Source organism: Thunnus albacares, chromosome 23 (genome assembly GCF_914725855.1).
Source record: "Thunnus albacares chromosome 23, fThuAlb1.1, whole genome shotgun sequence".
Taxonomy (NCBI): Eukaryota; Metazoa; Chordata; class Actinopteri; order Scombriformes; family Scombridae; genus Thunnus; species Thunnus albacares.
Genome location: NC_058128.1, coordinates 13,309,038 through 13,324,059, shown reverse-complemented (window position 1 = coordinate 13,324,059; position 15,022 = coordinate 13,309,038). Strand labels below are relative to the sequence as shown.

The window sequence follows — 15,022 nt, the reverse complement described above, 5'->3', positions numbered from 1 at the left end:
GAGCTGGACTGGAAAGATTGTTTTTGAAAAAAGAATGCATTAAAGGGGGAAAACTCTTACTATAACTGTTTTTGAATGTTCATTTGTTTGAATGCAACATCTACTCTACACATAGTCTATGAGGAAAAATGACACTTAAAAATGACATTTTCTTATCTATAGTGTATTAATAGCTTTGGAGTCTTGACTAGATCAACCTGCTATCAGGCTGCCGGGTAAGAATGTGGGCCAATTCCTGCCCCGACCCCCCATTCTCAGCAGGGATTAGCATCTGTAATGTTACACTTTTACTGGCTGACATTTTTGGTTTAGACAGTTTGCACAGTATCACATGACAAGGACCATAAAATTACATTTTGACACCAGGATCAGGTGTGCAGGGCATCTGTTCCAGGGCTGCAGGAAAGCTTTACCTGGTAATCTAGCCTGGTTGGAAGCAACACGATTAGGAATATTTTTACATCTTAACAATAAAAGTAACAAATAACAAAGTAGAATAGAAAATGGTCTTTGGTCTTATCTGGGTAATGAACAGGGTGAGCAGGTGCCTGCAGCACAGTGTCAACAGCATACAGAGTCAAGGGCAAGTGGACTTGGTTGTAGATACTTGTAACTACAACCAAGTCCAGTTGCCCTCGAGTGAACCCTCCTTGGATAACTAAGACCTGGATAACTGAGAATCTTCACCCACAGCATACAGAGCCAAATTTGGACCTTTAGTCAAATAAAACAGCCTCAACCATCTGTTATTAGTTATTGTTGGGAAAATTTCACTTTCTTTTGAAATTACCTTTCAGTTTATTTAATTTAATATTTCTAAAGACTCATAGTGACTCATTTCCCTGGAAAGACATGCCTAGTGGGAGCTGCCCTTTGTTTCTAGCAGCAGTTTCCTCTTACAACTCCTGCCAAGGAGGGCGGTGCTGTGGTCCAAGGTGGAAAATTGATCTGGTAGACAACTACTGACAACTGAAGTAGTCCATTACCGCTGTGAGAGCAGTACCCTGCACATGTTAACTTCCATAATTGGCGGTTTCATTCACAAATATTTGAGGAATTCACCTGTCTCATCTGTGAATGGGCACCAGAGTCATTGTTTTGCTAAATCAAAATTAAATATTAACACAAAAAAGGAGTTAAATATTCAACTTTGTGTGCTTAAGTCAAATTAGGTGTGTGTGTGAAATATCAAGTATTTAGATCCCATTGTAGAAGTAGTAATACCACTTTCTAATAATATATATTCTTATCTCATAACGTTATCAGCAAAATGTTCTTGAAGGATCCAAAGCCTACTTATACAGCTGAATGGTCCCTTTAAGAATTATGTATTAATTAATATGTTGCCAATATTATTATTGGTGCATTAACGTATAAGCAGCATTGTAATGTTACTGGTGAAGGTGGAACTAATTCTAACAACTTTTTGGGGGGACTTGAATCTGTAAAAAGATGTTTTATAGCATAGATTTTATAAACTGATCAAACATTTTGAGGGGAAAATTTTAAGTAACTTTAACTGTCAAATAAATGTAGTGGAATAAAAAGGTATGATATTTCCTTCTGACATGTAGTGTAGCAGAAACTGGAAATATTCAAGTGAAGTACAAGTATCTCAAAATTGTACTTAAGTACTTATAATTACTGGTTAGATAGAATTTGTTAAATATTCTGCTTTGTTTGCCTGCGTCAAATTAGATGTGTTTCAGAAAAAAAACACCCAAAAAACATTGTACTGAATACTAGCGAAAAGTAACGATACCAACCTGCAGAGACACCTGACACCTTAGGTGCGTCACCTGCAGCCCCGCCCTTCCCAGAGGCAGGACCCAGACCCACCTGAGTGCTTTGTAGCAGCACTAAACATTCACCCAGGAACACCGTCTCTCTGGCTAAATGAAAACGACCGACTAATAGTCTCTGACGAATCTGGATAGATCAGAATGGAGGAGTTTTTAAAATCAGCTTTACCTGCGCAGGACTCACTCATGCTGGATGACTCCAGTCTGGCAATGCCGACCAAGCCGAACCGGAGATCCCCGACGGAAGTTCATTCAAAAGACAGCATCCAGCGAGTCCACCAGCAGGTCCAGCTCACACTGGCACGCAAGGCGAGGAAGACTGCGTCAAATGGTAATGTCCACTTTTAAGTTTTTCTCCGTTTAGTTGGGCAGTTGACTTTTTTTTCCCACACGTTTCCAAAAATACGACTCAATTTTAACCCTTACATACCGTTCATATTCTGACCCTCACTGTTTTCCCTCATAATTAGTATCTATACCAAACTTCTGATCCTCAAATCATTCATAAATACCTCATCAGTCATTAATAAATTGGTGATTAATCCTTAATGAAGCTTTGAGAGAGCAGATAGAGTGTATTCTTACGTATATATACGTATACGTATATATGTATTCAACGCTTTTTGTTTATAGAGAAAAAACATTTACAATCACACTGTATAATGGTCATATAATAATGGAACATAATGATTTCAATGAATTATATTAAATGTTTAGAAAATAGTATTTTTGAATGGTGATTTTTGAATAAATATGGGTCAAACACTCAACAAAAATGTGTATCAGCTGCACAAATATGTTGAAATATTTACATTTCTGTGTATTCTGGGTCACTTCAGGAGAAGTCATCAAATTTCAGGCTAAAAGAAAAGTGTTTTTTTCTTGTCTCAAATGGGTCAAATTTGACCCTGAACAGTATGTAAGGGTTAAACAATAGAGTTGCAGACAAAAGGTTCTTAAATGTTTTATCACCTGAAAAGATCTTTTTTTTTCAGAACTGCCTGTCTATAATAGGGTAATTATGCTACTAAACGTTCAACTGTCTGTCGAGAAAGGTCATTCATAACACTTCCTCCCACAAATCATAATAACAGCAAAGAGTAATTATCTGCAGGGCTTCAATTATTTTGATGAAGATTATATTTACGATTAATCAATTAATCTTTTAGCCTATAAAATGTCAGAAAAAAGTGAAAACTGCCATTGCAATTTCCCAAAACATAAGTTCACAGGTTTAAAAGTGTCATTTTATTTGACCAAAAGCCTCAAACCCAAAAATATTCAGTTTATTTTCATATAGGACAAACAAAAATACCATATAGTCACATTTGACAGGAGAAAATTGCTGAAAAACTGTCTGAAAAGATGATTCAATCGTCAAAATAGATTATTAAATCGATTAATTGTTAAATTACATCTCATTTTGAATGTTAGTTTGGGAAGCTCTGTATTAGACAAACCATACAATCACACTAGTAGCAGAAAAATATTTTTTACTTCTTTCCTGTCCCATGAATTATCTTGTGACCCCTTCAAGCCACTGCTGCTATGGACTACCAGACCTCTGTTGGAGGCCTCCAGGATGCAGAGGGTAGCTGCTCTGTAGTATTCCCCTTGCCCAACAGGTTCCTGCAGTTTTATCAATACGCCTAAAGGCAAATGGAAGTGTCAGCTGACAGAACTTGAATGATAAAAAGAGTTTGATACATCAGTCATGTACTGACCTGCTGTCCATGGAGTTATTTACTTTTTATTATGCATTGGTGGCCTAAATAAAGATGTAGGTGGGTCATAAAGGTCGTCAGTGACAGTGTGGGTACATGATTAAAAGAATAAATCATATTTTTAGAACCGCATTGATCAGTTTGTTACTACCTAATAGGCCTGTATTTATCGAGTTACTAAAATTTCACTTCACAATCAACATAAATAATATACATAGACAGTATTTTAAAGTATCTGTTTGATGTGTTTTTATCTCACCTCAGGTTTTCCTTCTGCATTCTTCTTGTCAATCCCTGTTCATGCAAATGAATGTGACATTTGTCTGGCAGTTTACAAGCACTTGCAGCACTGTGAATGTGCACTGCACATTTTTAGTAGTTCATTGGGAGTCACGTCCCTGACTTACAAAGTGTTAGTGTTGCCATGTGTTTAGGTAATTACAGTGTGAAACAGTATACTCTGACAAAACCTCTTCAACATGTTTCAGGTAGTGTCCATTTACAGAAGAACTTTGTGAAGAGCTTTGATGCTACAGATGGACTGGTACAACACATGAAGGTGAGAAGCTCTCCCACTCAGTTTAGTCACATTCATCATCTTCTTCATGTGTTACTAAAAGGTTTCCGATTGCCTCAAACTGCAAAAGTGCTCAAATTACTTCATAGAAAACCGCCAAGCACAGTCAGTTCAATACTAGCTGTGTTTTACATGTTTTGTCTTTGAAACTTGTAGCTGTTCGTCATAAAAGAACTTCATTGCCTCGTAGATTCATATCACCCTGCACTTTAAATATTGTACGCCATCATTTGAATGTAGTCAGATGGGAGTGCCTTTTGGACTGCTACTGCTTTATGCTCAAAGCCTCCAGGCCTGTCAGATTAATCAGTGTGTTACATTTAGCTTGATATTATAGATAATTTGTGACATTTTAACAGCGTTTGCCCTAGGTGTAGACAAATGTGGTGCAACTTTTACATAGCGTAAAATAATTTGTTGCTAATGGCAACTTATGTCATTGCAAATATACATTTGATGTTGTTATATAATATGCAATGTTAATTATTTAATATTGTATAGGGCAGCGACTAACACTTATTTTCATTATTGATGAATCTGTAGATTATTTTCTTCATTTAATCAATTAGTTATTGTTTCCCACAGCCCTGGGTGATGTCTCCTAATGGATTTGGCTTCACAAACAGTTCTCTTCAGGAGCATGTGCGGAGACCATCAAGGAGAGTGGAAGTGTCTCCTCCAGCGAGTCCAGAGTTACCTCGCAGCCTTGTTGCATATAATCCCCACCCTTTTGGGATATACGCCCTCCCAAGCCCCTGTCAGTTACACAGGATGGGCACTGTGCTGGACCACTCATTTGGGTCTGATTTATGTCAGCGCTACGCCGCCTCAGAGGACCCTCGGGACATGCGGCTGCGCGCATCCACACCTGAACATGCGAGCTTCCGCCGGAGGTCGCTCAGACAAACTCTAAGACCACAGCCTGTGTTTGCAGATCCGGCGTTTCAGCAAAGTGATGAATTTGCATCTGGCTGGAGTCCTTATCAAACTGTTTGCAGACAGGAGAAACCCACTGTGCAGAGTGATGTTGGGATACTTGGTGCTCTGCAGCCTAATAAAAGGCTGTCGTTTCTGCCTCAGGTCAGGGGGGGCAGTCAAGGGCTCCTTAGACAGAATTCATACGCGCCCTCGGTCATCAGCCTGGAGGTGGATGGGGGGAGGGCGATGGAAGCATCACTCCCCATTCAGCCAATACAAGCGCACAATGTCATGACTCTGTAAGATTGTCTTTATTTTTGAAATCTGTCTTGGTGTGTGAATCAGGCCATGAACAATCTTTTGAATTGTTTGTTAATTATGCATTTTCTCATCAATTGCTGACTTCTCACACAGGAAGTCAGAGAACAACCCTCCAGAGATGACGTTAGAGAGGGCCGTGAATCTGTTGACCCAGGATGATGAGGAAACACTGATCTCTGCAGCCAGCTACATACAAAGCCAAAGTTTCAAGAGCGCTGATGCTAAAAAGATGGTATGTATGGGATCATTTTACAGTTTGGTGGAAGGCTAACATATAACATTATAACGCACACTCTAAACTCAAACTAGATTTGTTTGCAGTTTAAAATGTGTTTTTTGGGTGCAATAAATTGGCTCTCTTGCCAACTCTTCCAAGAGTCTTATCATCACTGTGAGGTTTCCAGACAGCCAGTGGAGACTCCAGGAAGTTATTGCTCCCAGCCAAGAAATAACCCCTCATAAAACCACAAATACTGTACACTTTCATATAAACAAATGACATGTAACGAGTTAATTAGTGACCAACGGCTAGCTGTTTCCACTTGTTTCCAGTGTTTATGTTAAGCTAAGCTAAGCTAAGCTAAATGGCTGCTGGTTATTCCCTAAGCCGTTGTTCACTACTATTAATCTTCTATTCTGATTTGGTTTTGAGAAAAGATTCCAAAGGAATGTTATGAAATATAATGTTTGTTGGTATGAGTAATGTCAGGTCGCTGTCTTCAAGGTTTTCATTTGAATCAAATTCAAAATGGTGTTTTTAGTAAGAAAATGAAAAGGGGATGTCAGCACATCAGCAGGCCACAAGGTCTGACCTCAAACCAGCACCTCAACGAATGAGATGAGATATACTGTCTGGAGTGTGATATAATTTGTCTTTTGCATTTGACCCATCCTATTGTTGCAGGTCCAAAGTCAAACCATTAGATTGGACAAACCTCTCTGAGCAATCCTTGTAATGACTTACTAGATTCAGTCAGGGAGGATTTTACAGGGGCAATTTGGGTATGACTTGTGGGAAGAAATAATAATCCTTTCATCTTGTTAATGAACTCAATACATTATCGCCGTGGATGGACGTAATCGTATATGATTATCAAATTATATTTGTTGAAAGTCAAGGTCTATATAGATTATTTTATGTCTATATCTTTCTGTAAATCTGCCAATCATTAATCCACTCTTGTCCCCAGGTATACTACCTCCGTGGGATCGGAAAGCTCCTGCAGCTCCTCGACAATGACAATGAGGAGGTGCAGCGTGCCACCGCTGGGGCGTTACGTAATGTTGTTTACCAGAGCAGCGAAAACAAGATGGAGGTGAAGGAAAATGACGGCTTTGTTACCATTTTGCGTGCACTGAAGAGCAGCCGTGATGTGGAGACCAGACGACAACTTACTGGTCAGTTTTTAGTGGATTCTCAGCTTCATTTGAAACCTAGTTTTTCCTATCTCAGCTTCCCTGACATCCAAGCATCAACCCTGCAAATGTGTTCTTCAGTAAATGTTCTGTTTGGAAATCATGAAGCATTTCTCTACCTCTCTTTCAGGTCTTTTGTGGAACCTCTCCTCTCATGACCTATTGAAGGAACGTCTCTCCAGAGAGGCCTTATCTGTCCTCACACAGTCAGTCCTGGTGCCCAGTTCTGGCATGTCTGAGGGCGAGAACCCAAAAGACGATCTTCTCACGGATGCTGATGTTTTCCACAATGCTACAGGCTGCCTGAGGTAGGCTTCTTTGTTTGCTTCGAAACAAGATGCTCAGTGACCTTTTGTAGTGTGTATTATAGATCAGAGGAACAGACACCGCTACTGGTATCAGACATTCAGCTCATAATATACAAAATATGATATCTGAGAATTTCTACAAAGATATTCATGCAACTTGCCACACACCAAATAAATGAGTTTGTATCCTGAACGAAAATTGATTATACTTCACTGATTTTATCACTTGTGACCACAAAATCTCTGATCAGTATGGACCAGAATGGCACATGGAGAAAGTTAACTGTTTACAAACTGTATCAGCAGGGAATAAGTGGTGCAGTAGAGCCTTTGGTCATGGAAACATAAGGGAATGATTTTATGATATCACAAAGTACAACCGATACATAACAGATTGGGGAGCTACAGTAATATATAGTATCAGTCTCTACCAAGGTGAGTCATGAGTAAACAGTCTACATGTTGTAAACTGTCCATCTTCGTGCAGCAATATAAAGCAGGAAGCACTAACTGTACTTCTGTGGAATTTTTTTTACTGTATAGTTTTCTGTTGTATCATGTTTTCTGTTGAAAACTCAATAAGAGAAATGTGCAGAGTAAAGCAAAAAGTAACACCTACACGATGATGCATCAAAGAAATATCCAGTTTCTCCAGTTCCAGTTAAGTGATCATATCTTATCATGTGTAAGAGGCAACGGCCGTGCTATCAGTGCCATGAGGCTGTACTACAATGATACTGATACATGCTGATATTTAGCAGGTATTAGCAGGTCAGTTTAAGATGTCACCATGGATTTTGACTCATGCTGCTTCCAGTCATTTCTTCTTCTTTTTTTAATAACAAAAAACTTAGCACAGTTTCTCATTGCACTTGTACCTCGTCAGCTATTTGTGAATTTGTACCTTGGCTCTTTTGAGTCACTGTCACTGTCAATGCTTGATTGTCTTGCCTCGCTTGTAAGTTGCTTTGGATAAAAATGTCAAATGACAAAATGTATATGTAAAAGTCATATTTACCATCTTAATTGACATGTTAGCATGTAAACATTTGCTAATTAGCACCAAACATACAATACCGTACCGCTCAGGCTGATGGTAATGTCATTATTTGGTAACAAACCAAAGTGTTGGTCAAATGTAAATTTGTTACAATAGTTGTTGAGTCTTTACATTTAAAGCTCTAAATCACCAAAGTCATTAGGTTACATCGTCTGGGAACCAAGCATATCTGTATCAAAGCCATGGCTTCAGAGCAAAAACAAGAATAAGCTAGGTCTTCTGATATGTTGAAGTAAGGCTGAAATGATTAGACGTTTGACAGAAAAATGTTTAGCTATTTTGATAATCAATTAATTGTTTCAGTCATTTTTCAAGCAAAAATAGTGTAGAAGAATTGCAAAGAATTCTCTGGCTCCCAACTTCTCAAATGAGCAACTTTGCTGCTGTACTTTACGTACTCTGTCCATTATTTTCTTGATTAATCGATTCGTTGTTTGGTCCATAAAATGTCGATGTTTCCTAAAGCCCAAGATGACATCTTCAAATGTTTTTTTGTCCCATCTAACAGTCCACAACCCAAAGAAATTCAGTTTACTGTCATAGAGGACTAAATAAACCAGAAAATATTCATATTTGAGAAGCTAGAATCAGAAAATTTGGAAAGTTTCTTCTTAAAAATAACTAAAAACAATTAATCTATTATCAAAATAGTTGGTGATTCATTTAATAGATGAATCGACTAATCATTGCAGTTCTAAAACTGAATATTATTGGGTTTTGGACTTTTGGTTGAACAAAACAAGATATTTTAAGACATCACTTTGGACTCTGGGAAGTTGTGATGTTGTATTGTATTTTTTTTCTGATTTTTTTCACATTTCATTTATATAATCGGTTAATAAAAATAATACTGAAAATAATCAATAGTTGCAGCCCTAGGTTAAGGGCCGTCAAAAATTTTGTCTGTTGGCGCCACAGATGTTATCTCTGCCCTTGTTATACCTGTTAGCTTCTTGTTATATTGGCACTCTTTCTCATGAGCCACAAATAGTCAGTTAAATGGTTATTAAGATTATTTATCATATTGTCGGTTTCTAGTTGAACTTGGCCTTTTTTGGACATATATCATCTCCATGTTTACAAAGCAGGAGATATCAGACGCACTGCTCCTGGCAACTATAGACGAATGAAAAGAGTGAAAGACTGAATTATTCATGGAGGTCTCACTTCTCTCCGCTCTGCTGAACCGAAATCACTCGATCCTTGCTGGCCCAGCGTTATCAAGTTCTCCTTATCATATTCTAAAACCTTTCCGAGCCCACATTCCTGCCTCTTGTGGATGAGAAAAATGATGAGTTCCCCTCCGATTTATGTTTCATCACTGCACAAAGAACCTGTTGTGTAAAGTCAGAATGTTAATCATTGCATTTATTTTCCTAGGGAAGTTGGATTACATAAAAATGTTTTGTTAGTCTGTGCTACAGGCTTTGGAAAGGCCTGAGATCCAAAACAATTCATCATTTAACTTGTGCAATTACATGGTTGAGAGAAGGATACTTATTTTTTGCATATGACTAATAATAATCTGGGATTTTTTTAACATTGCTGTTTTTTCTTTTATGGTTCAGTAGGACTGAAAACTGCTTATCTGATTCAAACACACACACACAAATGTCATATTACCGGATGGTTTTGACTGTTTTTGTCTCCAGAAATCTGAGCTCTGCTGGTCCAGATTGCAGAAAAGCAATGAGGGAGTGTGAGAATCTTATTGACTCTCTGGTCTACTACATCCGAGGGACCATAGCGGACTACAAGACAGATGACAAGGTGAAATGAAAATGATAAGCATGCCGGAGAAAATGTTTATCTTCACAGTCTGTTTCACAACAAAGTGCTTGGCTGTTATCTACAGTTTGCATGTTGGAGTTTGTGCAGAATTCTTAAATCATTCACCACATGTTTTGATACTATTTTTGTTTGTGTTTTTCGTGAATCATTGCCTAAACAATGTAATGCATATATATGAGACACTGTAGTGCATGTCCAGTCATTCATATAAATCGTGTTGCTCTTCACAGGATTAATAAAAGTCACAAACTAGATGGACTGTACCTATTACACATGCATTTATTACTTTGCTACAGCTATGTTTGTTCTTGAGCCAATTACTGTACTATATATAATTTGATATTTATCTATCTTAATGTCTGCTCCAAAGTCTACAGAGAACTGTGTCTGCATCCTGCACAACCTGTCTTATCAGATTGAGGCAGAGCTTCCAACAAAGCACATGAGAGATCTCTGGGATTCTCGGCAAAACTTGGCTGCCAAACCAAAGACCGTGGGCTGTTTTCCTTATCGCAGTGCCAAGATCACAGAGGTAATCCCCCTCGACAATAATCAACCTCGACAATACAAAAGATGTCCTCGTGGTACAATATTTGATGATGATATTCAGTGAAAACTGCTGCATTGCTGCAGGTTTTATCAGCAAAAACAGCTTCCTAGTACAGTATCTTATTTATCTTGTTTTATTTTGTGCACAGGGAGAGAAAACTAAAGGAAAATATCACATTTTACATTCCTAATTTGTGAGGTGTTCTTGTCAGGAGTTCTTGAAGAAAATGAAGGGTTACTGTACCTTGAAACTGTGCTGTAATATAAGCTCAAACCTGCATTCATACTTGCACTCTTGCATGTAATTTATACACTTTAAAACACCTTAACATTACACCCAAATGTGATACTTGAGCATCTCATTTTAAAACCAAATACGCTAAAATGTTGCTATAACAGCCTCGATTCTTTTGGAGCTTTCCACCAAATTTTAGAACCTGGCTGCAGGGATTTGCTCCCTTTTAGCTACAAGAGCATTTGTGAGGTCGGACACTGATGTTAGGCAATAAGGCCAATGTTCAAATTAGTCAAAAAGTTTTACTGTTGGGCGTATAGTGTATGTAGTTTATTGTGTAGGGCCTTTGTATACAGTAGGCTACTGGCTAATTTCAGATTTTTAAGGCTTCTGTGTTCCCATTAGACCCCTAAAACCATCTAACTGCATTGCAGCTTCTGACTCAGACAGTGTGAATTCTAATAATTGTGTGAATTTCAAGTATGGTGATGCTGCAAAATAGCATGCAAGCTCAGCCAGTCTTCCCTGGGCAAGTTTAAAATGCCTACACATAATAAGACCCAGAAAATTATGCATCAGTCATTCAGTGTTAATCCACTGCATAAAAAACTGCCCTCCATGTCAATATGGACTCAGTGAACTGATCTGAAATCGACTACTGCCGTTTCCTCTCAGCATCTGGAGCAACAGGGCCCCCTGCTGGAGGAGAAGGCCAACCCCCGGGGCATCGAGTGGCTGTGGAGCGCCATCACTATCCGGATGTACCTGTCACTGATAGCCCGCAGTATACGTCACTGCACCCAGGAGGCTGCCATCGGAGCCCTGCAGAACATCACAGCTGGAAATGGAGCGGTAAGAAGACAGATGTAAACTTCATTAAAGCTCTGTTGCTTTTTACAGTTTAACACTGAGATGGAGATGTTGCAGTCCTACATACTGACCAAACGGCAGTCTCAAATAGTGTTGCAATTAAAAAATATTTAAATATTTAATTATTATTATGTAATTAATAACTTAAAGGACTGATTTTACACCTTGCATCTGTGTTTTTTTTTCTTTATTCATTTATAATAGGTCATAATAGGAAACGTTTTACTCGTGTGCTTAAAACATATTGATGGCAAACAAACTTTTGCCTAAAAACATAAAAAAATTGTAGCTTTTGTCATCATGTATTAAAATTCAGATATGTAACTAATTATCTGTGGGCTGGCAGGTGACTGAAGCCATTGCCTTTACTATTGTTCAACGGGAAAACGGCCTTCAGCATGTGAAGAAGATGATGCAGGATGGAGAGAGTGATGTGAAGAGGACAGCTGTGTCTCTAATAAAAAACCTCTCTCGCTACCAGGAACTGCAATCTGAAATAGGTAATTATTTACTTCTAAAACCTTTACATACTTTGACTTTGTTATTTTTCTCCAAAAACAGAGATAACATGGCTTCTTAAAGACTCAGTCTGTCAGTTATTTTTCACGATATCATCACAAGTTAGATGTACAGTAAATTCACATACATATGAGCTCACATACAAAAGTTTGAGTTACGGATGAAAGATTCAGCATGTTTGTGTGTTTCATGCTACTGATTCAGAAACAGTAACTTATTATTTTGTTCTTTAATGGCACACTTTCAATATGTCATATATCTCATCCTGAAGTCAAGCAGGTGTTGCCAGAGTTGGTGGAGATGCTGCCCAACGACGACACCAGCACTGACCTGCCCACAGAGGTGACGGCTTCTCTGTGTCGCATCCTCGTTAACCTGAGCCAGAGCACCACGCAGCATGTCAGAGACATCTTCAACCAGCGAGCCCTCCCGAAGATCATCAACATCAGCAGCAAGGACAACGGGTTAGTCAGCGCTCACCTTATCATTGCATCATGCTTCAAAATGTGCTGATTAATATACTTTTTCATGATTAGTGCTTTATGAAGAATGCAATGACACAACTTGAAACAGTGTATTTGTCACTTTACGTATGTTTAGCTGGTAGAAAAAGTTAGAAAAAACAAATGAGAAGTTTTAGCTTGTAATATCTAGTTTCAATATACTGCCCAACATGTTTCAGATTGAATTTATTGAAAATCAAAACATCTTTAACCTTTGATATCTAGTTTTATATACCTATATTATATGTACATGAAGTGTGTACTTCTAAAAGAATAATTTCTTCTTTCTGTTCCTAGTTATGGACCAACCAGAGCGGGTCAGACAGCATGCGTCCTGCTGCACACGATGTGGAAACACAATGATCTCCACAAGGCCTTCAAGAGGGTTGGTTCCTTATTACAGTACAGAATATTGCATTTTTTCCTTAAGTGTAATGGAGGTGCTTAAGGAATTTCCTCTGTCTAATTCATTTAGGGCTGCAACTAACCATTATTTTCATTATTTATTAGTCTACAAATTATTTTATCAATGAATCAACTCATTGTTTTGTCTTCAAAATGTCAGAAAATAGTTTAAGAGGCCTGTTATAATTTCAGACAGCCCAAGGTAACATATTCAAATTGTTCATTTTATTGAATCAACAGTCCAAAACCCAAAAATATTCACTTCACTATCATATATGACAAAGAAAAGCATAAAATCCTCAGATTTAAGAAGCTGGATTCAGTGAATATTTGGCGTTTTTTTCTTGAAAAATAACTGTAAATGATTAATCGATTATCTAAATAGTTGGAGATTAATTTCCTGTTTCAGCTCTGAATTCATTTGCTTTCACTTGCCACTTGCAGAATTTTGCCAACCAGGTATTACTGAAACTTTAAAAGCTTCAATAAGCATTTTTTGCAGCAAAGTAGCTTCCTATTGTCTTCAACTTGCTTCATCAGACATCACCATTCATGTTTGTACAGCAAGAAAATATATGTTATACTAGAATTGGGCGATATGACAATATGTAAAGTAACACATTTGTTTCTTGCCATACTGTTCAGTGTGAGGTAGATATAGCATTAGTTTTTCTGGTTTTATTTGGCTAATGTGGGCAATGGTGAGCAGTAAGCAGTAATGCTTTATGGTAGTATTGGGTTTACAGGGTTTTTTTTGCATAAATGTGATGAAGTACCTTGATCTGTCAGGTATGCATGCATCGTTATCTGCCATAATGTCCTTTTGATGTCCTGATGCTACCATTAGGGGTCACCAGATTCTGAAATTTTCAAATCATGTCTCACTGTTAATGCCTTGAAGAACCTTGAATAAACACTTTGTTTTTTTTCTCAACAGTGTGGATACAGGAAAGCTGATTTCATTAACGCGAGGACAATAAAGGCTGCAAACTCCAGCTGAGATTGAGCTGAATATCCATTAACACCAAACTCAAACTCACACGTGTTAATAATGTCAGCTCTTGTGATCACAAATCACTTACTGCACTATTTGTACTGTAATGTAACGGAGTGTCCGCGTCACAGTTTAGTAACTGTTGGTTTCATAAAAGGATAATTAGATTTTTCTCTCAATGCTGCAGACAAAAGTTAGTGAAGCAGGCCTACATTTCCCTTAAACGTCTCATGAAATTGCTTTTCACTAGCAAGAACCACACCACAACAATATGTCGTTTAAAGGTTTAATGGAATTCAGGAGGTATTGAGGATGTTGAGGATAGATGAATGGATGTGGGTGAAGGTAGAAGAAGGTAGAAGGAAGATGTCGTCTGTTAGGCTGGTCTGGGAGGATGTACTGAAGACCAGGCCGAGGGAAACTCAGTGTGGGGATTCTCAGGCATATTTCCGCCCGAGCTGATCACTGGCCCCCAGACAGTGCCTAGAATGAGATGTGGGAGAGGTATGCACCAGATTGAATAGGAAGGGATGGGGGAAAGAGGGATGAGCAGAGGGAGGGATGATGTAGGAAGATGAGCCTAATTTAACAAGTTAACTACATTAAAATTGTAAATTTCATGGGACCTTTAAAGCACTTTTTAGTTTTGTTTCCTTAAAATGCAACATCTCTTTAGCAATGATAGTGTATTTAATGTAAAGTATTGCTTTATGTTTGTGTAGTTATTTTATATATTTAGTGGCAGCTTTACAGTTGAAAATGTGTTTTATGCACTTCTGCACAGTAAACCTGTAAACTGTTAATGAATTTATAGAAATGTGTTTTTAAAACTTAAGAATGACTTTGAGAATGATTTCCTACTTTAAAACTCAACAAGCTTCCCTTCTTTATTGAGTTGATTCCAGAAACAAATTAACTTGATTGTTGTTTATGTTTTTGAAAACTGTGATTATTACTTTAATAAATGCCAGAATTGGTCAACAATTGTTCGACAGCTATTATGTGCAGTTATTTGTTTTCCCTTAATAAA

The 15,022-nt window shown here is 38.0% G+C and overlaps 1 protein-coding gene across 1 annotated transcript; it reads left to right on the top strand.

The window, feature by feature from the left end:
* The first annotated feature begins 1,786 nt into the window (after positions 1–1,786).
* Positions 1,787–14,986, top strand: pkp2 (plakophilin 2). The gene is made up of 13 exons (XM_044342978.1): positions 1,787–2,133; positions 4,015–4,085; positions 4,689–5,320; positions 5,436–5,574; positions 6,533–6,740; positions 6,889–7,066; positions 9,779–9,896; positions 10,288–10,449; positions 11,377–11,553; positions 11,918–12,071; positions 12,362–12,554; positions 12,891–12,978; positions 13,936–14,986. The coding sequence occupies exons 1-13, from the start codon at positions 1,944–1,946 to the stop codon at positions 13,996–13,998; spliced, it is 2,373 nt and encodes a 790-aa protein (XP_044198913.1). The 5' UTR covers positions 1,787–1,943; the 3' UTR covers positions 13,999–14,986.
* The last annotated feature ends 36 nt before the right edge of the window (positions 14,987–15,022 follow it).

Bases quoted from the DNA above. Each gene is read 5' to 3' on its own strand.
- pkp2 (XM_044342978.1), top strand. From the start codon at position 1,944: ATGGAGGAGTTTTTAAAATCAGCTTTACCTGCGCAGGACTCACTCATG. The intron at 2,134-4,014 runs GTAATGTCCACT...AACATGTTTCAG, and splicing joins GAGGAAGACTGCGTCAAATG to GTAGTGTCCATTTACAGAAG. The intron at 7,067-9,778 runs GTAGGCTTCTTT...TTTTGTCTCCAG, and splicing joins AATGCTACAGGCTGCCTGAG to AAATCTGAGCTCTGCTGGTC.